The following is a 26,447-nucleotide window of genomic DNA, read 5'->3' on the forward strand; positions in this document are numbered from 1 at the left end:
TTAAAGTGAACTGTGTTCACTTTAACTCATCACTTTAGGTCCTCTAAGGTTATTTGCACCTTAACTCCGAAAATTTACGTATTGCTTAATTTTGCAGTTCTGTAACCTAAAAATAGAACTCTTTCCTTTCCCTACTTTAGTCATCTCTCACTTACCCTTATCCATTTTATTATTATTATGCTAATTCATTTTATTTTGCTGCATTGGGTAAGAAAACTCCCAAACCATGATGTTTCCTTTATGCCGTGATCTATGTAATTGAAATTGGAAGACAGCAAAGGATAATGGAAGGTACACTGGATGTGAAACTGAACCATCTTTTTTGAATACTTGGCTCCACCATTTAATGATCAGATGATTATTTGAAATTGACTTAAATTCTATTAATATATAATATAATGAAGATAGTAATGACTAAACCTACCTATGCCAGAGAATAGTTATATGGCTCAATTTGATGGCAGATTAAAAGAAACTTTGCATCTAAGTCTACAGAGTAGAAGAATTATTATTGTTAACTGATGTGACTGCATATATTTTAACTACTTCAAGTCATACATATCATTGTGCATCATTAATTTTGAAAATCAGAATGCAAAGAACAGTAATCTGATATGAGATCGTTTCTCATAAAGCTAAGTGTTCATCTTTTAAAGAATGATTTTGCAATACATCATTAGCACATCTTACATAAGATTGCTTGATACTGCCCTTCACTAATAATTATCACTGAATACAGAAGTTTCAAAGGAAATCATCTAAGCCTAAATTATCAAAAGCCTTATAAAATCAAAATATTTGGAGACAATTCCAAATGGGGAAATAAAAAGAGCTCAACTGAAAAATATGATATCTCATTAGAATAAAAAAAAGCAAATAGGAAATAGAGCCACAGTCCTGGAAACTAAACATCCATTCCCTTCAGAGCCATGACTAAACTATAAAGTTTAGTTTGAGGGACTACTTTTCTTCAAATATTGATCAAAGTCTCGTGTAACATATGTGGATTGTCTGTTCAACAGCTTCCTTTTACTATCAAAATTGTCTTTATGTGCAAGTATACTAGGCAGCTTGTCTTTACCCATTCTCTTCCCCTCCTCTGCCATTCTCTGTTGAATAAAAATAATAGCCTGAGTTTTATTTTTCTCTACAGCTTCCAGATATAAGACTAACCCTAATTATTCCTTGACTCTTTTAGCAAACTGTTATCAAGTGTTTCTACAGGGAAAACATTCTATTAGGCATTGGGAATATAAAAATGAACAAAATAAGATACCTACATTAAAGTAGGTCAACAATTAGATGCACACATAAGACATGTAATCTGTAACATAAGAGAACATAAAAATTATGCTACATAGAAGTCTAAGCAATGTGTTGTAGAAACACAGAGAAAGGGGTGTTTATTTCTGTTTCAATAGGTTAGAGAAGACATCAGTGCAGATACAGTATTTTATATGATTCCCTCTGGATTCCAAAAAGTAATAAACCAGGGACCTGCATGAAGTTTTATCCCACTTTCTTTGGACTCTGTCGTTAACCAACCTCTGAGGATATTTGCTAAATTCACAGAGGTAGTAAGAATGGCTAAATGTTTCATTTACTACCTTTGAATAGAAAACATAAGCACAGCAGCAACAAACACAATGGAAACATTAATATAGGTATATACATAGATGTACTTTGTTAATTAGAAAGTGTGCATTTTATCTTATTTAATAAGATGTGTGAATATAGTAGATTGACATGTATTTTTTTATGGCTTCCTTGATCTCTTTATTCCTTAGACTGTAGATGATTGGGTTGAAGAATGGTGACAGCACTGCAAACATTAGGCTGATGGCTGTGTCCCAGAAAAAGGAGTACTTGGCAGAGAAGCGCAAGTACATCAGAGCCACACTTCCAAAAAATATCAAGAAAATAGCAAGATGGGAAGCACAGGTGGAAAAGGCCTTTCGGCGTCCATCAGCAGAGCGGATTCTTAGGATTACTGCAATGATATGGACATAAGCCAAAGCCACAAGCATTACAGCCATGATGATCTCCACAGCATGTACAACATCCACAACCTTAATTAATACAATTGATCCAGTGTCCGTGCATGCTAGATTCAGGATGGGATCAAAGTCACAAAAGATATTCTGAATTTGATTTGGACCACAAAATGGCAGTGTTGATATCCAAGCAATCTCAGGGAGTGGCGTGAAGAAACCAAAAAAGAAACAACCTAGAGTCAGCTGAGTATAGAGTTGAGGTGTCATGATTGCGGCATAATGAAGGGGATTACAGATGGCCAGGTATCTGTCCATAGCCATGGTGGTGAGCAAGCAAACCTCAGTGATGCCAAGGGAGTGAAAGAAATACATCTGTAAGAGGCAACCAGCTAGGGAGATGGTCTTCTGCTCATTGACTAGATTGGAGAGCATCTTGGGAATGGTGGATGTGGTATACCAGATCTCCAGGAAAGAGAGAACACTGATGAAGAAATACATGGGGGTATGCAGGCGGGAATCCAGTTTGATGGCAAAGAAGACCATAAGGTTTCCAATGATGATGAACAGATAAATAAGGAGCAGGAGGATAAAGAACAAGAGACCACCTTCCTGCATGTGAGGAAAGCCAGTGAATACAAATTCAATCACTGCTGTCTGATTCTTACTTCTCATCCTTTCAACTACAGGGCAAAAGAAAAACAAAAATTAAAGAAACGAGGCTTCTGGATGTCTAGTTTAGCAAACTAATTGAACGTTCAGTTCATTTATTATATATTTCATTTGCTCATTTAAATATTTGGTGAGTGGCTACTATGTTCCATGTGCTATGCCATATGCCAGAATGAGAAGGATCACTATAAAAGGGCCAATGTTCCAAATATGTAAATTGCTATATTTCTCCTAGTCAGCCCCACTATAAGATTCAGGTTTAATGGTCAATTGACTCTGCTACCCAAGAGCATGCTTCTAATTATCAGAATTTCTTCTTACATTTTTGTGTTTAAAAACAATTTATATCCTTCATCTTCTCCCATCTTTATTAATCACTTTTCTTCTCAAAAGAAGAATACATCAGGGTTCAGCTAAAATATTACCTCCCTTATTATGGAATAAAAGTTTGTGTCCCCCCCCTCGCAAATTCATATGCTGAAACCCTAACCACCAATGTAACTGTAACTGGAGCTAGCAGTGAGCACATGACAAAAATTAAATGAAGTTGTAAGAGTGAGACATTTATGCACTAAGGCTTTTGCCCTCATAAGAAAAGGAAGAGGAAGCAGATTTCTTCTTACTCTCTACAGTGTGAGGACACAGTGGGAAAGTGGCTATGTACAAGCCAGGAAAAGAGCCCTCACCAGCAGCTGAAACAGCTGGCACTTTGATCTTGGACTCCCCAACCTCCAGAACTGTGAGAAAATAAATGACTGCTGTTTAACCCACTCAGTCTGTGGTATTTTGTTATGGCAGCCTGAACAGACTAACACATTACTACAAATAATTCTGGTTAGATTAAATTTTTTCTCTTATTGGCACTCCCATAGTAATTAAGTTTGCACTTTCTGTATCATGGCAAATTCTCTCAGCTATACCTTTAAATTATATCCAGAATCAAATTACTTCTTAACACATTCACACTGTCACCCTGATCCAAGGTATCAGCCCTTGCCTGAATTCTTGCAATAGCCTCAGCACCACAGTGAGAGAGATTCTATTAAGAGGTAAATTAGATAATGTAATTTTTCTGCTAAAAAACCCTCCAATAATTTCACACTTCACCCCAAGTGAAAGCCAAAAGCCTTTAAAATCTTTTTTTATTTTTGGCGTGATTTTGCCCTGCTATGATTTTATGACTTCATCTACTTCTCCACACAACCCTGGTCATTCTATCCACATGCCATATAAAATGCTCCAATACATCAGAGCCTTTGAACATTCATTCATTTTTCTTAAGACATTCTTCTTTAAAATATCTGCATGTCTGGCACTTTTTTTCTGCATTTATTTGAGTCATTGCTCAAATATTACCTGCTGAAGGAGACCATTATTGATGACTGTATTTAAAATTAATCACAGCCCAACCCCAACCCCAGGCCCCCTATTTCCTAACCAAATCTTATTATTTTTCCATATCACATATTACTATATACAATTACATTTTATTGAATATACAATTATATTTTATTTAGGTTATTGTCTACCATCTGTTCATATTTAGGCTCCATGAGGACAATGATTTTTCCTTTTTTTTTTCTTTTTTTGTTCAGTTATATATGAAATGCCTGCAATAGCAAAATAGCAACTGGGACAGGAAAGACATGTAGTGATTGATTGATTAATTCTAACTGATATATATCTTTTCTGCTCCTCCCGTATTGTTTTTTTCCATGGAACAATCTCCCCTTAATGCTCAAAGGGGAATTATTTCAAAGTCCCTATGGCTAACAAGACAGTTGTAATCAGGAAACTATACTCTCATATTATAGAGGACATGTGGTGAAAGTGTTGATAGAATCAGGCTATGAATATGTGAAAATAAATAAGTTAAACTAGTGATGAAAGATAAAATCTTGGAATTAAAAGTAATATATCTTAGCATATAGTTTCCTAGCTGCAAAATGAGCAACGTTTGAAAGACTCTTGCCTGCAATGAAGTTTTAAACTGTCTATACATACTTAATTATTGTAAAATAAATTAACTGAAAACTGTTTATGCAAATCAGTTTTTTTCCTAGTAATCCAGACCCTCTGCTTAAAGAGCCAAACTTCTGAAAATCCATTTTTCAAACTGCTGAAAAGCTGAACAAGACCAAGAAAATGTCAAAAAGGTAGAGGCAACTCTTACCAAATTTCCCTTTTGTATTCTTCATAGATGGAACCATACAGAAAATAAGAAATCATGAATTAATTCAACAGTCATTTATTGACGCCATCATTGCATAGAGTACAGTGCTAGACACAGGGGGCAATGCAGATGCTAATCAATGACTAGCATACTTCAAACTGGGTGCATTAATAACAATTCAACATAGAAAGCAATCATAGTCACAAGAGAGGTACAGATTAAGTACAGTGAGACTTCAAAGAAGTAACTGCTCAGTGTCTCTGGAGTCATAGTGCTGGGGTTCAAGTCCTTGCTCTACAATGTTTTTTGTGGAAGTTATTTGTCTTCTTTTTGTCTCAGTGTTTTCAACAGAAAACTAGAAATGACGAGACCACCTCATCAATGTTGTAAGCATTAAAGTAATTGATATAAAAATACCATGTTGTTGGCACACAGAGATACTAAATGTTAGTTATAAATCATAGTCATTATTTATTCTCATTCCCTAGTGGAATGAATAAGAAAAAATTGTGTTTATTATAAAGAGTTTAAGCACAGCATGATCAGCAATGTTGAGACAGTATTGCTAAGTGTTGCTGTAGTAAGAAAAGCATGCAATTTAAAGTCAGGACTTGTTTTGGTTACCTGTTCTGTCATTAACCAACCTTCTGACCTTAGACAAGTCCGTTCACCTCAATTTTTTAAAATCTATACAATGGGTATGATAATATACAGCAAACAAGTTCATTTCAAGGATTAGGTGAGGTAACCCAAAGAAAAATTATTTTATAGACAATAATTCTTGTTAAAACCAGGCCTGAGCCTTCATGCTCATGAACAAAGTGGTCTTTTGTACACACTACAACCTACAAGTTAAAAGGGAAACTTATATTTTTCTACACTTGCCCTACACCTTGCACATCCAACACATACATATATTATACCTTTTTTATCCTTGGTATGTTTGGCTAAATCCACTTTTTCTCCTCCTCAAAGTGTTCTGAATCCTATCTCTTAGCCAATGAAGCTATAGTTAGAGGAAGATATTTTCTACTAAATTCATGGTACTGCTTTGAGCTTTCTGACATCAAGCCTTACACTCACTTCTGTCCAGAAATCTCTTCTGCATTTTTCTTGCAAATAGGATAGAACACACACTGCCACAGACTTTTTTAGAGATTATGAGTAACTTGATTTTCAACCCCTGGGGTTTTCTTCCAGAATATCTGGGGATTTGGAGTATCAAAACAAAAGAAAGTAGTCTATTCCCTTAAGACTAGTTAAGAAAAATAAATTGACTTGCAACTAGAGATGCTATTTTAACAGCTTTCTTACACCTCACTCACTAAGTCTCCAGGTCATGGTGTAGTCCAGACTTTGAAAAGGTTGGGGAAAAATCCAAAGAGAAAGGTCTAAGGGCAAAAGGAAAAGGGTAAAAGAAAAAAGGATTAGGTAACACGAGAACAGCAAAGAGATAAACAGCTTCTTGTCTTGGTTTTCTTGTCTTTTTTGTAGACTACTCAAATACCTAATTGAGCTTCCTTTACTTTTCCCTACCTAGACTCTTTTTTATTATACATCAGTTTTTACCTTCTCCCTCTGAGATATAATCCAAAGCAAGCTGAACGTGATCACCATGTGTTTTTGCTGTCTATGACCTGATTACTTACCTTAAGCATATTGGTACCAACAGGAAAAATCTGAGGAGCTGGAAAGCAAGTGTGACAAATACATTCAATATTGGGATATTCCGTTGTAGAAGCCAAATGGCATTTGGACTCACTTTGGGTTTCAAATACTCTTTTAACATCACTTGCATAATAAGCACATGCTGGCAGTCCTCGTAGTTATTCTCGATTGTATGCTAAGGAAATATACCATAGCAAATTGATGTAATTAACATTTGACTTTCTCATGAAAATAGCAATTTTTATTAAAGAATCTGAGAATAGTTTGTTATTGCAAAAGAAGTCATTTGAACTGGCCACTTTGGAAGTCAGTCACTGTATTCGTTTGTTTTTCTGTTGCTATAATGAATACCTGAGACTGGATAATTTATAAAGAAAAGAGTTTTATTTGGCTCACAGTTCTGGGTCAGCTGCATCTGGTGCAGGCCTCAGGCTGCTTCCACTCATAGCAGGTGGTACAGCAGCAGGTGTGTTCATGAAGAGCACATGATGAGACAGCAAGCAAGAAAGGGAGGGAGGGAGGTGCCAGAGTCCTTTGCAACAACTTTCTCTTCTGTGAACTAATAGAGTGAGAACTCACTCAGCCCCATACCTCCACCCCTGGAGAGCATTAATCTATTCCTGAGAGTTCTGAACCCATGATTGAAACAGCTCCCACTAGGCTGTACCTTTTAGCACTGCCTCATTGGGCAGATTTCAACATAAGCTTTGGGGGGCAAACATATCCAAACTATATCATTCTGCTCCTCACCCCACACAACTCATGTCTTTCTCATATGCAAAATACAATTATTCCATCTCGATCATCCCAAAAGTCTTAGCTTGTTATAGCACCAATTTAAAAGTTCAAAATCCAAAGTCTCATCTGAAACTCCAGGCAAAACTCCTCCCATTTATCTACTTCCAAGATATAATAATGGGCAAACATAGAGTATAAATTCCATTCCAAAGGGAAGAAATGAACCAAAAGGAAGGGGTAACTGGCCCCAAGCAAGTTTAAAACACAGCAGGGCAGGTATTAAATCTTAAAGCTGGAGAAAAATCTCCTTTGACTCTTTGTCTGGCATCCTCTGCACACTAGTTAGAGGGTGGGCTCCCAAGTCCTCTGGCAGCACAGGCCATATTACTTTGCTGGGCTCAGCTCACATCCTGGAGACGGCCCTGCTCCCATGGATTTACTAGGCATTACCATGATGCTGACTTTCTGCAGGGTCTCCAAGCCCACATTTCTGCTGTGCATTTTTCTAGTGGATGCTCTTCATAGTGGCTCTATCCCTGAGGCATGTCTCTTCTTGGGGCCCCAGGCACTTCCATATATCCTCTGACATCCTCTGGGTGGAGGCTGCCATGCCTCCTTAGTTCGTGCATTCTGTAAGCCTGCAGACTTAACCACCTACATGCTGCCAAAGCTTATGGCTTGTGCTCTCCAGAACAGCAACACAAACACCATTTGGAGATGCTGGCTGGGATGCAGAGAACAGCATCTAAGGTGGCACATGGCAGTGGTGCCCCAGGTCTGTCTCCCAGAACCATTCAGTTCTCCTAGGCCTCTGGGTCTATGATGGGAGGAGTAGCCTCAAAGATTTATGAAATGCCTTTGGTTCTTTCTTCCATAGTCTTGGCTCTTAGTATCAGGCTGCCTTATAGCCATGTTAATATCTTTAGCCATCAATCCCTCTGCTATTCCTTTCTATCATTTTACTAAAAATGCTCTCTCATTCTCTGCCATATGGTCAGGCTGTAAACTTTCTAAATCTTTATGCTCTGTTTCTCTTTTAATTATAATTTTGTCTTTAGGTCATGTCTTTGTTAGAAGTAGACACACACCTGTCTGGATGTTTTGCTGCTTAGAAATTTCCTCTGCCAGATATCACTCCTAAATTCAGTCTTCTACAAAGCTCTAGGGCATGGACACAGTGAAACTGAGTCTTTGCAACTGTGTAACAAAGGTGACCTTTGCCGCATTTGTAATAAATTTCTCATTTCCATCTGAGACCTCCTCAGAATGGCCTTTAATATTCACATTTTTGTCAGCATTCCAATTACAACCATTTAACCAATCTCTAAGAAACTCTAAACTTTCCCTTGTCTTTTTGTCTTCTTAGTTCGTAGTTTCATTGTTTCAGGTCTTAAACTTAAGTGTTTGATTCATTTTGAGTTAACTTCTGTATATGGTGAGAGATAAGGTCCGAATTAATTTTATTCTCCTTAATGTGGATATAGTTTTTCCTATACCATTTTTAAAAGCAACTGTTTGTTTTGTTTTGTTTTGTTTTTCATTGTAAGTTCCTGGCACCTTTGTCAAAAATCAATTGACTAGGGGTCAAGATGGCGGAGTAGTCGGTTGCTGGTGTCACTCTCTCCCACAGAGCAAACAATTTGCAGCTTTTGAGGAGCAGCAACAGAAGACCCGAAATCTGTGCTAGAACAGATAGGAGCCACCAACCATGGGACCCCTGTTCAGGATGCTCCCCATTTCCTAAAGAGACTTTAGAGCTTTAGAGCTTTTGGGCTGACATGCCCTGGGCCTGCTGGCCAGAGAAGACAGGCAGGGCAGGGGCGGGACTCTCAGCCCAGGCCAACTCATCTCCATGAGCAACCTGAGAGGTTCTGGGATCCTAAGCCCCGATTCAGTCAAGCTGGGGAATGCAGGTGGGGCGGCACATCTGGCGCAGGCCATCCGTCTCTGTGAGTGACCTGAGAGGCATGGGCTTCCAAGCCTTGAGCCTGACAAGCTGGTGAAGGAAGGTGGGGAGAGACTTCTGATCCAGGCTGGTTTCTGCTGTCCAGAAGCAACTGACCTTCAGGATCCAAGCCATACACCAGAGTGAAACAAGTGAACTGTGATACCCCTGGCCACAATGACAAAACACCAAAGGAATGAAACCAGAAATATGAAAAATCAAGAAAGTACATCACCACCAAAGGAAATTAATAACTTAAAAGTGCTAGATCCTATAGAACAGGAAGTCTTTGAAGTGACAGACAAGGAATTTAGAGTAAATATTCTAAGGAATCTAAATGAGATACAAGAAAACTCAGTGGAACAACATAATGAAATGAGAAAAAACATACAGGATCTGAAAGAAGAAACGTACAAAGAAATCAATGCCTTGAAAAAGAATGTAGCTGAGCTTATAGAGGTGAAGGATTCATTCAATGAAATACAAAATACAACAGAGAGGTTAACCAGCAGACTTAAACAAGCAAAAGAGAGAATTTCTGAACTCCAAGACAGGCTGTTTGAATTGTCACAGGCTAGAAAAAAGAAAAAATGAATCAAAAAAATTGAAGAAAATTTAAGAGAGACAACTGACAACCTTAAGTGTGCAAATATCATAATCATGGGTATTCCAGAAGGGTGGGGGCGAGGAAATGGCATTGAAAACATACTTAATAAGATAGTAGCAGAAAACTTCTCAGGTACCGGGAAAGTCACAGATCCCCAGATTCAAGAAGCCCAAAGATCACCAAACATATTCAATCCAAAAAGGTCCACTCCAAAACATGATAATGAAACAGACGAAAAATCAAAGACAGAGAGAATCTTAAAAGCTGCAAGATAGAAGTGGCCTATAAGGGAGCCCCAATCAGACTAACATCAGACTTTTCATCAGAAACTCTAAAAGCCAGAAAAGAATGGGATGATATATTCAAAACACTAAAGGACAAAAATTGCCAGACAGTAATACTTTACCCAGCAAGGCTATCCTTCCAAAATGAGGGACAAATAGTATATTTCTCAGACAAACAAAAATGGTGGTAGTTTACTACCACATGACCAGCCCTACAAGAAATTCTCAAGGAAGTACTGGGTTTGAGACCACAAAAACAACCATCACTGCCATGAATACACAAGAAAGAACAATACCTAGCAGCAAAACAAAAATGCTAACAAAACAGAGAAAAAATAGTTTATCTATCACCCCAAGAAACCAACAAATAAAGAAGACAAACAGAAAATTTGAAAGAAAGGAACAAAAGATACTTAAGACAACTAAACAAATATCAGTATAACTGTGGTACATCTGCACAATGGAATACTACTCTGCTATAAAAAAGAATGAAATACTACCATTCACAACAACATGGATGGACTTAGAGAAAATTATATTAAGTGGAACAAGTCAGGCACAGAAAGAGAAATCCCACACATTCTCACTTATTTGTGGGAGCTAAATTTAATAAATAAATGAACACAAAAACAAATAAAGGGTCGGGGGTAAAAGGCAGAATAACCATAAAAATTCTTTGAACTATTTAAGCCAAGTGCACAGATACAATGTGGGTATGGGCGGGGGGGGGGTGGAGGAGAGTGGGTGGAAAGGAATGGGTAAAGAGGCATGAAAATCAAATACAATTTATTTTGAGATGTAAAATAAAATAAAATAAAATTTTAAAAAACTAAATTAAATTAAAAATCAATTGACTGTATATGCCTGGATTTATTGTTGAGCTCTCCATTATGTTCTATTGGTCTATGTGTCTATGTTTATGGCAGAATCCTGTTGCTTTGGTTACTATAACTTTGTAGTGTAATTTGAAATCAGGGAGTGTGATACCTCCAGGATTTTTTTTTTTTTTTGGTGGTTTTTTTTTTGGTTTTTTTTTTTTGCTCAAGATTGCTTTGGTCATTTAAGGTATTTTGTCATTCCCTAATAATTTTAAAATTGTTTTTTCTATTCCTTTTATTTTTCTAATGGAATGTAATTGATTGCACATATTTCTGGATTACAGTGTTAAATATCAATACCTGTGTGTAATATGCAAGGTTGAAATAAGGATAATTAGTATATTCAACATTATAAAATGTAATCAGTTTTCATAGCCCTTTACCAATTCCTCCTTTAACCCCCTCTCTGTCTTCCTTACTACCTATGGTAACCTCAGTTCTGTTCTCCTCATTTGAACATTCAACATATTATTGTGATTCTTGTATCTTTCTTTCTATTTCTATTTACTTACTTACTTACTTACTTACTTACTTACTTACTTACTTACTTACTTACTTACTTACTTACTTACTTACTTACTTACTTTTACTTACTTACTTACTTACTTACTTACTTATTTTTAGCTCCCACTTATAAGTTGAGGACATGTGTATTTCTCTTTCTGTGCCTGGCTTATTTAATTTAACATAGTTCTCTCTAAGTTCATCCATGTTGCTGAAAACAGCAGTAATTCTTTTTTTTTTTTTTTCAGCAGAGTAGTATTCCATTGGGTGAATATATCACATTTTCCTTATCCAGTCATCCAATGATGGACATTTAGGTTGGTTTCAACTCTTGGCTACTGTAAACAGAGCTGTAATAACCAAGGGAGTACAGGTATCCCTTCAACATGATGATTTCCATTTCTTTGGGTATTTATGCAGTAGTGGGATGAATGGATTGTATGGGAGTTCTATCTGTAGCTGTTTGAGGAAACTCCACACCATTTTCTATAATGGCTGCTCTAATTTACAGTCCCACCAACAACATAGAAGGGTTCTCCTTTCTCCATATACTCACCAGCATTTGTGTGAAGAATGCCACTGGTATTTGATAGAGATTGCATTGAATCTCTAGTTCTCTTTGGGCAGTATGAAAATTTTAAAAATATTAATTCTTCCAGTCCACAAACACTCCTTTATATGTTATTTTCTTCTTTACTCTATTGCTTTCAGAATCCTCTCTTTGTCTTTGGTCTTTGGTAGTTTGTTTATAATACATCACGAGGTAGTCTTATTTGAATTGAATCTGGCTGGAGACCTTTGAGCTTTTTGTATCTGGATATCTATATCTTTCACCATGCTTGAGAAGTTTTTGGAAATTATTTTTTTTAATAAGTGCTCTACTGCTTTGTCTCTTTCTACTCCTTCTTGAACACAAATAAACTGTATATTTAATCTTTTGATGCTATCCTGTAAGTCCCATAATTTTTCTTCATTCCTTTTCATTCTTTTTTCTTTCTTTCTCCTCTGACTGTTATTTTCAATTAATCTGCTTTTTAATTCACAGATTTTTTAAAAATATTTATTTACTATTGTTATTATTATTTTTTTTACATTCTAAATGTAAATGCAGGGATGGAGAAGGAGAGGGTAAGGAGGAGGGAGATAGGGTGGAAGGATGAAGAAGAGGGAAGGGGGTTGATTGAGACCCATGGCACACCCCCTCATTCTGAAAGAGAAGCTCAGAGGGATTCTGGTGGTGGCTTGGTCCTGGCTGGGCTGCACGTAGACACTGAGGGTAAGTGGCTGAAGATCTCATCCCCCTCCCACTCTGGGATCCTGGAGCACTTCATTTCACAGATTCCTGTCTTTGATTAATTAATTCTTCTGTTGATGCTCTATATTGAGTTTTTTATTTTGTTGATTACATTTTCCAGCTAAAAGATTTCTGTTTGTTTTGGTGCTGTTACTTCAATTGCTCTTTTAAATTTCTCTGATAAATTTCTGAATCGTTTATCTATTTTCTTGAAGTTTTCTGAACTTCCTTAAAACACCTATTTTGAATTCTTCAAGTATTCTTTCCATCTCCATCTCTTTAGAGTCAGTCACCTTATCTTGTCTGTTTGAGGACATCATGTCTCCTGATTGACTTTGATCCTTGTTGTGTGCATTGATTTCAGTGCATTGACATGGGTACTTAATTCAGTCTTCACAGTCTGCCTTTGTTATGAATCTTTCTTAAGCAGTAACCTGACTAAAGGTTTAGGGCAGGTTAATTAGTGAGGTGCCTAACTCTGTGACTGCTTCAACAGTTGCAGCACTAGGGTGTACCCTAAGCTTAGGACAGTTGTGGCTGCTCAGGCTGATACAGTGCTGGGTTGCATCAAATGCTCACTGCTATCAAGACCAGCTCAGCACTGGGCCACACCTAAATCCTGTGGCCACTATGGCCTGTTTATAACTGAAGTTTATTCTGGGCCTGAAGCCACTGTAGTTGACCAGCAGTGATGTGGACCTGACCTAGAGTCCATGGGTGACTATCTGGCACTGGGGTGGGTCTAGAATCTCCACTTGCAAGTACCAGTCTGATGTCAGATTTTGTGGGGTTCTGCCTGGTGCTGGGTTTTACTGTGATTCATCAGGTACTGGATTATAAGGCAAAGTCCAGAGTTTACTTCCTTCTTCTTCTCCAAAACAGATAGTTTCTCTCTTTGCTCTGTGCTGCATGGGGTTGTAGGAGAACTGATGTGGGCAATCCTGTGGCTGCTGAGGCTTGGGTTGCACCCAAAGCCCATGATTGCCAAGATCAACACAGCACCAGAGTGTGCCTAAGGCCCATTAGCTGCTATGGCTTGTCTGTAGCTGAGTTTTATTAGGTGTCCAAGGCCACTGTGTTCAGCTGGCAGTAATGTAAGGCAACATGTGAGTTCATTCTACTGGCACCATGGGTTCCCATCTGACATTGAGTTGGGTAGTGGTGTCAGAGTCTGAGGGGTTCTACTCAGTGCTAGGTTTTAGTATTGTGGGCCCAGTACTGAGTTCCAAACAAAAGTTCTATACTTATGTCATTCTCTTTCCCCCAAGCACACAGTTCCCCTTCATGATGCACTGCCTGGTATAGGGAGATGAGTGGTGTGGGTAATGTAAACTGTCCTTCCCACACTTGTCAGTGCATTTTTTTATTATTATGCTAAAATAGGGTACTATAATTAATCACCTGGTTTTCTTAGCTCTTGTGAAGTCTTTTTGTGTGGGGGTAGTTGTTCAAATTGATGTTTTTGTGGTGGGAACATTGCTGGAGAATCCTACCTTGACATCTTTTTCCACTGCTCTCCTGATGTTTTTCTTGATTCACCAAGCACAGTTACTACTTCCACTATTATTTGATGATTTTTTTTGTTATTACTTTTTACATTGTACTGTTAAGAACTTCTCTCCAATTCTTTAGTGGAAGCTTCTGTAGAACAAATGTTGTATCATTGCTCATAACTTACCATAATACCTGACAGGTAAAAACTGGTCAGTAATAAGTTGTTTAATAAATTCACACAGATAAAATTTTTGATATTTGAAAAGGTATGGAAAATCATTAACATTGCACATAAATAGTAACCTTCAGATTAAACGCTTCATTAGTTATGAAGGGCTTTCAGTACGTAATTCTCAAGTTTATGCTTAATAAGACTCTGCTGAATTTTTATTAGCCCATATTATATGTGAGAATTTTTATGTGTATATAGCACTTTTATCATCCTTTTAATCTTTTTATCATCTTTTTAATCCCTCAGACTATAAATAGTGAGATTTGAGAGAGAGATAAAATGTACACAATGCATACATAAAGCTGATAGCTGCTTTTTTTTTGAAAAAATGATTCTAGTTCCACCTGCAAGATATCACTACAACTTCCCCTTTAAATGTTATCCTCACCCTTGGCCATCATTTTCTGCTAGTGTACATTAGGGCCAGACTCAACATCAGAGCAAAGTCTAGGAAGATATTTTCAGTTTTCTTTGTGCCACAATTTGACAGTTTGGTTAATTCCCCATGCATTTTCTAGGAAGTGCACGATAATGCCACCAAAGTAGCAACCACAGTCTGGGACTGTGGAATCATAAGTTTTGCTTGGGATGGGGCAGGTGACAAATTGTCCTAGTTGTAGCTTCATCTGAGATTCCAAGTAATAAGGGAAAAATGCGTTTTCAGGGCAAATTCTGAGATCCCCATGAATTTCTTCATACTGGCAAGTTTGGGGAACATCTTTGATTTTTTTGCAGCAGTTTTCCAAAAATGACAAAGTACTGACTAAAAAGTGTATAAGATAAGGAAGCATGGATTAAATAGCAAAACAGTGAAAGTCATTAAATTTTCAGCAACAATAAATAGCAAGGAATTACTGAGAAATGGTATTCTGGTATCTATTCTCTACCGTTTTAATAGTATCCTCTTAAATAAGAGTTTTTGCTTTTATCGAGTTTCAAGAATAAAAGAGTAGTGACATAGCTGATCTCCACCAAGCATAAGCTAGAAAAGACAAAATGTCAGGACAGCTCTATATTTTAATAAAAATATTAAAAGTATTTTATTTTATCTTACCACTTATTGAAGACTTTTGCTAATCTTATGCACTCTGACTTTTTTACTGTGGAAAGAGTAGATAGTGCTTGCTTATTGGATGAGAAAAAGCAAAAAAAAAATCCATTTTTTTCTATTTCTTAAGCTCTGATTCCCTCTAAATTATGAGTTTCTGGATATCGGAGAATCTACCTTGAACTCATGTTGTTCCAGCACTTACCACATTCCCCTGCACATAGTAGGTATTTTTAAATGATTTTTGAAGAAATACATGAAGTATTTTAATAGTAATAACAAGGAGCTCAGGGATTGTCTATGATGTTTAGTTGCTGAGAAGTAAGTCTTCTCTACTGATGGTTAAATTTGTGTCAGTTTGACAGGGCAAAGGAATGCCCAGATAGCCCATAAAACATTATTTCTGGGTGTGTCTGTGAGAGTACTTCTAGAAGAGATTAGCATTCGAATCAATAGATTGGGTAAAGAAAATCACCCTCACCAATGTGGGTGTGCGTCATACAATTCACTGAGAACCTGACTAGACCAAGAAGTACAGGAAAGGCAAATTTGCTTCTGTTTAGAGATGAAACATTTCTCTTCTCCTGCCTTTTGACATTGGTGCTGCTGGTTCTCTGGCCTTTGGACTTGGACTGAATTACACTACCAGCTTATCTGGTTCTCCTACGAGCTTCCAGGTGTGCCCTGAAAGACAAATCTATCTCCTCTGGTTGCAGGGCTAAAGTTGGTAAAAATCAAATGCAGAACCTCATTCTGTGAATGGCTAAATTCTCAGCCTTTCCGGATGTCTACTGTTACACTAAGGGAATTGATTGGGAAAGAATAGGATTCTGTAATTTGAGATGGGCATGTGTGGAAAATCCTGATGAAACTAGTAACACTGACCTCCTAAATTCTGATGAATTCCTTTTGCCAGTGGAAGCAGCCTCCCCATGCACAGTGCCTTTCCACTTTTCTCTGGAGTGATTAACCCTGCATTGTCTAAGGAAATTGCCATACAGGACAATGCTAGTTTTCCTCAGAACCCTCCTCCAATACTTCCCTTATTTTCTAGGCCTGTAACTAGACTCCAGTCCCAGGATGGCCCTAAAGATAAGGTATAAAATGTGACCCATGACTACAGTCCAAAAGAACTTCTCGAGCTTTCTCATTTATAGAATCAGAAATCCAAACAGCATGTGTGGAGATAATCATTAAGTGTGTGTGATAATAGTGGAAGAAAAGCAAAGTTGGATCAGGCCAAGTTTATTGGTATGAGCTGCATTCAGTGTTGTAGCTCAGGAAGTTAGAAAGGGATGTAACTGTTTGCTTGGTTGATTGAAACATGGACTACAAGATGACCAGTGCACAAACTGGAAATGCATGACATCCTTTCCTCTAATGTAGAGGAAGGGATTCTAAGGCTTAGAGAGACTGGAATATTTGAGAAATTTTATCATCTAAGACCAACTCATCCACACAGGATGGCGGGGAAGGGTACAGAAGACATACCTTTTACCAATACCTTGAGAAATAGGTTTGTGAGTGAAGCTGCAACATCCTTGAAGAGCTTTATTAGTCCAGATCATACAGTAAGAACTGCAGACATTCAGCTGGAAAACTTAAAGTTCATGAGAATAATTGGATCTCAGGGTAACAGGAGCCAAGTTGCAGCACCCAACTTCCAAAGGCAAGGTGGGCATAGTTACCATTGAGGACAGCAGAGCCAAAGCAGCAGTTAGAATAGTCTGACTTCCAAAAACCTATAGCACTGGCTAGTTAATCACAGTGTTTCTAGCAGTGAAATAGAGAGCCTACTTAATTCTTATTTGATCTGGATAAGCAGAAAAATTCTAGGTCAAATGAGTAAAAGTCTAACTCAAATCTTAAAAACAGAGAGTCACAGTCCCTTAATTAATTTCCATACTGGAACTAGTTCATAGACCCAGAATTCCTTGAATGAAAGGGTAACCAAGTCCTCATGAGGAAGGACTTCAGTAATCTTTCTCTCACCCTTTCCAAAAAGACCCATGATCTTGTACAAGTGTACTGTGCATTGGGGGAAATAAAATAATGAAAACATTTCAGGGACTACTGAACACTAGCTCTGAACTCATACTGATTCTAGAAAACCCGAAACATCACTGTGGCCTCCTAATCAGAGTAAAGGCTTACGTGTGCCATAGGATCAATGGAGTTTTAGCTCAGTAAGTCCAGTGAGTCCCTGAACCTATCCTGTGTTTATTTCTCCAGTATGAGAATGCATAGTTGGAATAGACAAACTTAGCAGCTGGCAGAATCCCCACATTTGTTCCTTGACTCATAGAGTGAGAGATATTATAGTAGAAAAGGCCAAGTGGAAGCCATAAGAATGAACTCTATGTAGAAAAATAGTAAATCAAAAAGAATACTCCATCCGTCGAGAGACTGCAGAAGTTAATGTCACTATCAGGGACTTGAAAGATGAGGGGGTGTTGACTTCTACAACAACCCCATTTAACTCTCCTGTTTAGCCCATACAGAAGACAGACAGGTTTGGGAGAATGACAGTGATTATCACGAGATTAACCAAATGGTGACTCCAGTTGTAGCAGCTGTATGAGATGTGATTTCGTTGCTTGCTATGAAACCCTGATGTCTTTTATGCAGCTCTTAATCTGAAAAATGCATTTTTATTTATATCTAATCCCTTAAGGTATCTCTTTCTATTACTATGTCCTGTAATTAAAGTTAAGGAAAATTATAACAATAAACCCAGGCAGAACTACTAATGTTCCAGATCTGTGAGAAATAAAGGTTTGGGTCACCCCACTATGTAGAGACATGACAAGCTAGGGTGCTTGCCAGAGGCAAACAGAATAAAGAATGAGTCATAGAAGAATGTAGTTATAAATACTAGCTATGACAACATGACCAGTTATAAAAAATGAAGACTATAATTGCCATGAGTATTTTCTCCTTATTTCGTAATGAATATGTTTCTGAATAAATATGCATACACTATGGAAGTATCTCTGTTTTCTTTTCTCTTTTATTCTCTTATTGTGTAACATAAGATGTACTGGCTTCATATCAATATTTAAGTGTCATTAATTTTACGTCATACTATTTAAGTAATGAAGTAGGAGAAGAGCAAACATTACTTAAGGACTTTACTTCCTCTTCTGGGGAAAGGAATAGTGCATTTCAGGTTATACACAGCATAGTTATATTATGTTAAGCAGAATTATGACCTTGTTATTGTGTTTAATTGGAGATTAAATATGTCTTAAGGAGATAAATATGGGTACCAAGTTTAAAGGAGTGAGCTTGTAATGGTTAATTTTATGTGTCAACTTGACTGGACTAAGGGCCACCCAGATAGTTGATAAATAATTATTTCTGGGTGTGTCTGTGAAAGTGTTTCTGAAAGAGATTAGCATTTAAATCAGTAGACTGAGTAAAGAAGATGGCCCTCACCAACGCGCGTAGGCATCATCCAATCCATTGAGGAGCTGAACAGAACAAAAAGGTGAAGGAAGGGAAATTTGCTTCTGTTTGAGCTGGAATATCCCTCTTCCCTTGAACATTAAATGCTCTGGTTCTCAGGCCTTTGAACTCAAACTGAATTATATCCCCAGTTCTCCTAGTTGTCTAGCTTGTAGATGGCAGACCGTCGGAGTTCTTGGTCTCTATAATCACGTGAGCCAATTCATGTAATAATAAATCTCAGATAGAGAGAGAGAGAGAGAGAGAGAGAGAGAGAGAGAGAGAGAGAGAGAGAGAGAGAGAGAGATAGATAGATAGATAGATAGATAGATAGATATCCTAATGGTTCTGTCTCTCTGGAGAACCCTGACTGATCTGACTAATACACCATTTCTCTATTTCTTCAAGAATATAGCCATGTTATTAGGAAATGTAGCATAGTGATTAAGAGCAAGGCTTTTGGAGAAGGATAGACCTGGGTTCAAATAGTAACTCAGCCTCTTATTAAATTTATGTCCTTAGACAAATTACTTATGTTGATTAAAATGATTGGAGACACGAAGGAAGACACAGCAGACGAGATGCAGGTGAAGAGCGGGGGCTACTGCTCTCTCAGGCGAGTAGCGCCGACCCAGCCGCTGTTACAGCTTTTATTACATTTAGCAAGCTTGTGCATGCGAGATAAGCATTAATGCATAAATTCTGTTATACTTTTCTCAAGAGGAGAAGGCCATTACCTATACTTTTCTCAAGAGGAGAAGGCCGTTACCTCCCTTCTCAAGCACTTGGTTATCTATAATGCACCTCCTAGGAGCATCCCAAAAAAGTGTTCTCACAACGTCAAACGTTCTCAATGATTGTTTGCAATACTTGACGTTTCTTGGTTGTTTAATCATATGCGACTTCACCAAGTGAACACATCCTTGGGTGCTGACCACAGAAGTCCATTAACCATTTCCTTCACGCTTAACTCTTATAAGCCACTGTTTCCTCCTTTTTAAAAGAGGAATAATAATAATACCTATGCAAAGGACTGTTATAAAGTAGCACACACACACACACACAACATATATATGTATATGTATGTATATTGAAGACATTTAGTACAATATCTTAAAAATGAAGAGTGCCCCAAAAGTAAAAATTGCATTATTGTGTTTATCACTAAATATAATTACAATTATGAACATATGTAACAGTCATATGTCACTTAACAATGGGGATATATTCTGAAAAATGCATTGTTAGGCAATTTTGTCGCTGTGTGAACATCATAGAGTGTACTTACACAAATCTAGATGGTATAGCCTACTACACACCTATGCTATGTGGTATAGCCATTATAGTCTTATGGGAACATCATTGTATATGTGGTCTATTGTTAACCAAAATGTCATTATGCCTTTTTTTTTTTATTATTACAAGTAAAAATTCGAATAATGAATGCATCAGAGTTTCTGGTAAAATAAATATATTTAATGCTAACAAAGAACGAGTTAGCAGTTTGTTTTCTCCAAGCCAAAAACTATGCCTTTCCTTAATCATGTGTATTTACTATGAGCATATTAAGGTAACATGAATGTCAACCCTTAATGAATCTTCTTTCTGTTTCTTTTTCTCGTTTTTCCTTCAGCTTGGTTTATTTTTCATTCAACACAGACACATAGATACACACACATGCACTCGTTAGTTAGTAAAATTACTTTATGTTTGTAATTTGGAGTCAGTATGGGTTTAGTCATACAAGGTTTTTAGGCAGGGTAGTAAAGTGATCAGATCTAAATTTTAAGAAATAACTCAGTCTGCAGTGAGGAGATCAGCCTGAAGGTGGAAAAGTAAGGATGCAAGAGAGGTAGTGTTAGCTATATCAATTTTTAAGGACATTGGTAATATTTAGGAAAAGGTACACAATTTAAAACTGGAGAAAACAGAGAAGAAAATGGTGTGATATTTTCATACAATGGAGAATGATGTACATTAGTTCTGTAACAATATTGAACTTATAAAAACATGGCTAAAATAATTAGTCAACCAATCAGTAAAATAATTCCATTCCTCATTGTGTTTACAACACAAATGCATGAAACTGGGTAACTTTTAAGAAAATGAAATTTATTGCTTACAGTTTTGGACACTGGGATGTCCAAACTCCAGGGAACACATCTTGTAAGGGTCTTCCTTGGCAGTAACTCAGAGATCCCACATGGCAAAATGGTGGAGCAGAGTGAGAAAGAGTTCATGTGATCTTCTTTTGAAGGCTTCAGAATCACACCCATGACCATGATTATTGATCTGCTCATTGCAGCAAGGTCCTCAGAATCTAATCACCTCTTCAAGGCCTTACCTTTCAATTACCATGATAGGATTTCCCACTTTCTTAATAGCGACAGTGGCGATCAAGCTTCTAATACATAAAACTTGAGGGACATAATTCAATCCATATCACTCATTTCTTTCAAATAGTATTAAAAATACACTATTTAAAGCCAGCAATACTTCTTGAATATCTTTTTTGCTTGTCCCTCATTTTCTTAAACCATATTCTCTGAAGTATTTCTTTTACCTAGACCTCTTCCTCCCACAATCTACAGCTTTTCTCTCATTTTCTTTCTTTCCCCTATCTCAGCTCTTCATTAGATAGCATTGGCCTTTTTTTTTTTTTTTTTTTTTTTTTTAAATAAGACCTTCCCCTTTACTTCTGCCTTTTCATCTGACTTTAAAGAATCATAAGACTTAGGGGTGAGAGTGAGGGAAGTTTGTGGCAAAGAAGTGAGGAAATTCAGCTGACAGCTGTAGGATTTGTGTTGATGGGCTAATGAAGGGTAAAAGTCTACTAACAGTTGCACAACAATAAACTCTGTCCCATACAAAATGAGGCATGGGCCATGAAGAAAATTACCCTTTTTGAAGCATTTATGACTGCAAAAGTCAGCAAGAAAGAGAGCCCTCCACAAGGTAGGGTAAGAAAGAGTCCAGAATCCTTAAAGCCAAGGAAGGAGAGAGCTTGAAAAATGAAGAGCTGTTGTTCAATACAGTTGATCAATTGGCTGAAAAACCAGAGTGCAGCATGGCTCTGTTGGTTTATTCATTCAACAGATTTTTTTTTTTTACATTTTTTACTTAAAATATACAATGCATTTGATCACAGTGAAAACAAAGATTACATCTTTTGGCTTACAATAAAAAAAACCTGATTATTTAGTGAGTAATTTAGACTGCTTATTGATCAATACCTGAATATTCAATTTAGTAATTAGGGCCACTCTTCCATTATATACACCGGATACACCAAGAAGAGAACTTAGTCTATGAAGATGATTTTTAAATTATCATGACTTAACACAGATCTTTTGATTGTATTAAAATTAAAGTAAATGTTTACCCAGATGATTTCAACAAAATAAATCTACCTCAAATAACTGAGGGGCAGAAAGTTTAATTAACAAAATCAGTTCCCAAACTATGTGGAATTGGATAAGGGTTGAAAGGAAGCTACTGAATTCAGCTATTACTGAATTTTGTTTATTAGTGACATTTGGCAGACCAGTTTCCATAAAACGTTGCTGGGAAAAGAAAGACAGCTGAGGCTTAAGGATGAAGAAGAACCAGCAACTATACAGACTCCCAACTTAAGAGATCTTACTGGAGATCCCTGGTCTTTTGAAAAAAGATCTTGGCTTGACCCATGTGCTTTTTTATTGCTTCTTTTATCTCTTTATTCCTCAGGCTATAGATAATAGGGTTGAAGAAAGGGGACAAAACTGCAAAGGCCAGAGCAATGGCTGTATCCCAGAATAAGGAGTAGGTGGCGGAGAAGCGTAGATACATGAGAGCCACATTGCCAAAGAACAGAAAAAAAACAGTGAGGTGAGAGACACATGTGGAAAATGCTTTGCGGCGGCCTTCAGCTGAATGAATACGTAGAATCACAGCCACAATACCAACATAGGACATTAAAATGAGCATCACAGCCATAATAATCTCTACTGCATGGACAATATCTACTACCTGAATCATGATGATGGCTTGTGTGTCTGTGCAGGCCAGGCGCAGCACTGGGAGGAAATCACAGAAGATATGCTCAAGGTGATTTGAGCCACAAAATGGCAGTGTGGAGATCCAGGCAATCTCAGCGAGGGGTGTAATAAAGCCACAAATGCAGCAACTCAAAGTCAGCTGGACACATAGTTTGGGGGTCATGATAGTGGGATAATGAAGAGGGCTGCAAATGGCCAGGTAGCGGTCAAAGGCCATAGCTGTCAAGAGACAAACCTCACTGATGCCTGTGGAATGGAAGAAATACATCTGCAGGAGACAACCATTTAAGGAAATGCTCTTCCTTTCACTAAGCAGGCTAGAGAGCATCTTTGGAATGGTGGCTGTGGTATACCAGATCTCCAGGAAAGAAAGGGCACTGATGAAGAAGTACATGGGAGTGTGGAGGTGAGTGTTCAGCTGGACCACTGTGATGATGACCAGGTTTCCCACAACAATGAAAACATAGATGAAAAGCAGTGGAACAAAGCAGACTACAGAATCTCTCCAGGAATAAGGAAAAGCAGAGAAGATAAATTCCCAAGCAGTGGTCCAATTGGAGGCCTCCATGTTATAGTGGAGTGAGGGTTTCAACTACCCGTATGCTCAAGCCTTCTAGGAGGAGTCTAACACTGGTCCGAGAGTAAATACACTTACCAAAAGCCAGCTTCTGGATAGACCCCTGTATTGGTGATATAGAGGAAAAAAATAAATAAATAGAAAGAATACGGTCCATATTTCATAGTTGCTTACAGCTAAAGTTGTAGTATGAAAAAAAATCCAGTCAGAAAGCACAAACGATGTTCTGGACCAGTGGTTCTGAAACATGAGCAGGCAACAGAATCATTTAGAAGTTTTGCTAAAATTCAGATTGCTAGTCTCCACACTGAGAGTTCTTAATTCAGAAAGTCCCCAAAACTTGTATTTTTAACCAATTTCCAGGCAAAGTTGATCCTGCTGGTCAGGGGACCTTATTTTAAAACCATTGTGTTTAGACAGACATAGAACTAGAAAAGGCATTGAAGAAATAGCAAACAATTAAAATAATGTAAATTCTGCTCACCTTCCTCCACTTCCTTCCTCTAAAAAACTCCCTCTTTCTTCATATGTATATTCTTAACAGTGATTCAGAGAATATTTGGGAGAGAAAAACTACAGCAATGTTTGCATATCATTTTATGTTCTTTTAAAAGATGGGCCATTCTGCCTCCTCCAATCTCTTCTCGTCTGCATTTCCTAAGTGAGGGGATCTCAAAGATGTTTATACCAAAAGACTTTGGTCAAATGAGACAATTCATGGAAATAATATGTTAAGCAATAAAAGCAGAACTGCTGTAGTAAAATTGTGTGGGATGGTTGGGTGGGAGAGCAGAGCTCTAGGGTTCTGCAGAATACAATTTAAATATCTCACATTATAGGATATTGTCCTATTAATTTGTTTCCTTTTCAGAATTGTTCACTCTCTCTATTGATTTATTCCCTTCTGCTATCAAATATGCACATATCTATTTAAATTGGTGAAAATGCTGTCTCTAATCAGACTATTTCTCTTCTTCATATTAACACCATTTTTTCTCTGTTTAATACATAATTATTCTTTTCATTACTTCCTAAATCCCTTGAATAAATAATCTCTCAACTTTACATATCTCTTTTCTTAACGGATACTGGTGACTCTCTGATTGAAAATTCAATGGCATCACCTGTCCTCACTGCCATTATCCTCCAAAGATCAATACCCAATCCTTGAAAGCCTCTCCTTCCTTTGCCTATTTGATACCACACTATCCTGATTTTCCTGATTGGCTATTCCATTTTCCACATCCAAAATATAATGATAACCCAAAATTCTGTCTTCATTTTTTCTCTTCACATTCGAACTTCCCTTCTACACAGATAAATCATATATTTCAATATATCTCTTATTCGAGATTATTTATCAAGTTCTATTGACCTTCTCTTCTTACTAATTAATGTGACTCCACAATTCCTCACTTTGCATCTCTCTCCCTACATTTTCTTCAGGACTCTACCACTTAGAAGGCTCCCCTTCACCCAAACCTGCCATCCTCACCAGGTATGGGCTAAATTATGTTCCCCAAATTCATATGCTGATTTTCTAACCTCCAGTACCTCAGAATGTTACTGTATTTGGAAATGAAGTCTTTAAAGAGGTAATTAAATTAAAATGAGTTCATAGGGTGGGCCCTAATCCAATGAGACTAGGGACCTTATAAGTAGAGGAGATTAGGACACTGACAGTTTCAGAAGGAGGACCACATGAAGATGCAGCGAGAAGACAGTCATCTACAAGCCGAGGAGAAAGGCCTCAGAGGAAAGCAACCCTACCGGAAACTGATCTTAGACTTCTAGTCTCTAGAACTGTGAGACAATAAGTGACTGTTGTTTAAGCTACTCAGTCTGTGGTACTTTCTTATGGCAACCTCAGCAAACTAATACACCACCTTAATACTCAGAACTCAATCAATTTTCCTCACTGACGTTCTTATTTCTGTTCACCTAGACAAACTTGACTTATTTTTATATGTATTGTCCCCTCAGTTCCCGCGTTAATCACTGAAGTCTGTTTAATTTATTTTTTTCTTACAATACCAACATCTTTTATTTTCACTCTCCTTACCCTAATTTGATGCCTAGTCATAATGCTTACACTATTGAATGAGTTTCCAAATGTCTCTGCTTGTAGTCTTACCTTCCTCTACTTAAACCTCCATTTTCTGTTAATTTAGCAAGAGCTTCAGTCCCTCGTGTAACTCCCCTACCATACCTTTCCTTAAGTTTTACTTTCCTACTATTTTCTTTTCTCAAACTGTGTCTTCTTTAGAGAAGCAACAATATCAAATTTTCTAGAATAACTCTTTCCTAATCACTGAATCAAGAAATAATAAACTCTCTTAATTGTCTGGCACTGATAATAGCCTTACTCTGGGTATGCCTTAGAAAAGGGCACTGTACTAGTCTTTTATTTATTTCAGCTGCGATGTATGTTCTCACTGAGTATGTGATTAAGCACCATCAGACTCCTAACTTTTTTCTTAACACACAACAGTTGGCACCATCTTTCTTTAATACTGTACTAAAATGAACTTTTTGTTATTTTCTGCAGAAAACAAAGCTACTTTATATCCTGTTGCTATGGCAACTTGCTAATAACCAATCCAGTTTAGCCAAAGTGTTATTTCCACACGTGAAACTTCACATTTTCTACTATTTGAACATCCCTAAGAGGAATATCTCCTTCCTGAAACATCCTCTTCTCATGTCTCTTTTAATCACTGCCTCCTTGTTTCCTAACCAAGTTCTACATGTGTCTCTTCTACTTTTAATAATCTCATATCATATGTCTCTAATCACTCCATTTTTATTTCTTATTATATATATGTATATTTATGGGTGGCTGGGTGTATATCTGCATC

The 26,447-nt window shown here is 37.3% G+C and overlaps 2 protein-coding genes across 2 annotated transcripts; both read right to left on the bottom strand.

Annotated features, from left to right (window-relative positions):
• Nucleotides 1–1,715: 1,715 nt before the first annotated feature.
• Nucleotides 1,716–2,666, bottom strand: LOC134384328 (olfactory receptor 6K2-like). The gene has a single exon (XM_063105869.1). The coding sequence runs from the start codon at nucleotides 2,664–2,666 to the stop codon at nucleotides 1,716–1,718; it is 951 nt and encodes a 316-aa protein (XP_062961939.1).
• A 19,938-nt stretch (nucleotides 2,667–22,604) lies between these two features.
• Nucleotides 22,605–23,580, bottom strand: LOC134384330 (olfactory receptor 6K2-like). Its single transcript, XM_063105870.1, is given in 2 exon segments — nucleotides 22,605–22,635; nucleotides 22,637–23,580. Coding segments are annotated over 2 exon segments (975 nt in total).
• Nucleotides 23,581–26,447: the final 2,867 nt, after the last annotated feature.

The sequence above is a fragment of the Cynocephalus volans genome, chromosome 8, assembly GCF_027409185.1.
Source record: "Cynocephalus volans isolate mCynVol1 chromosome 8, mCynVol1.pri, whole genome shotgun sequence".
NCBI classification, from domain to species: domain Eukaryota; kingdom Metazoa; phylum Chordata; class Mammalia; order Dermoptera; family Cynocephalidae; genus Cynocephalus; species Cynocephalus volans.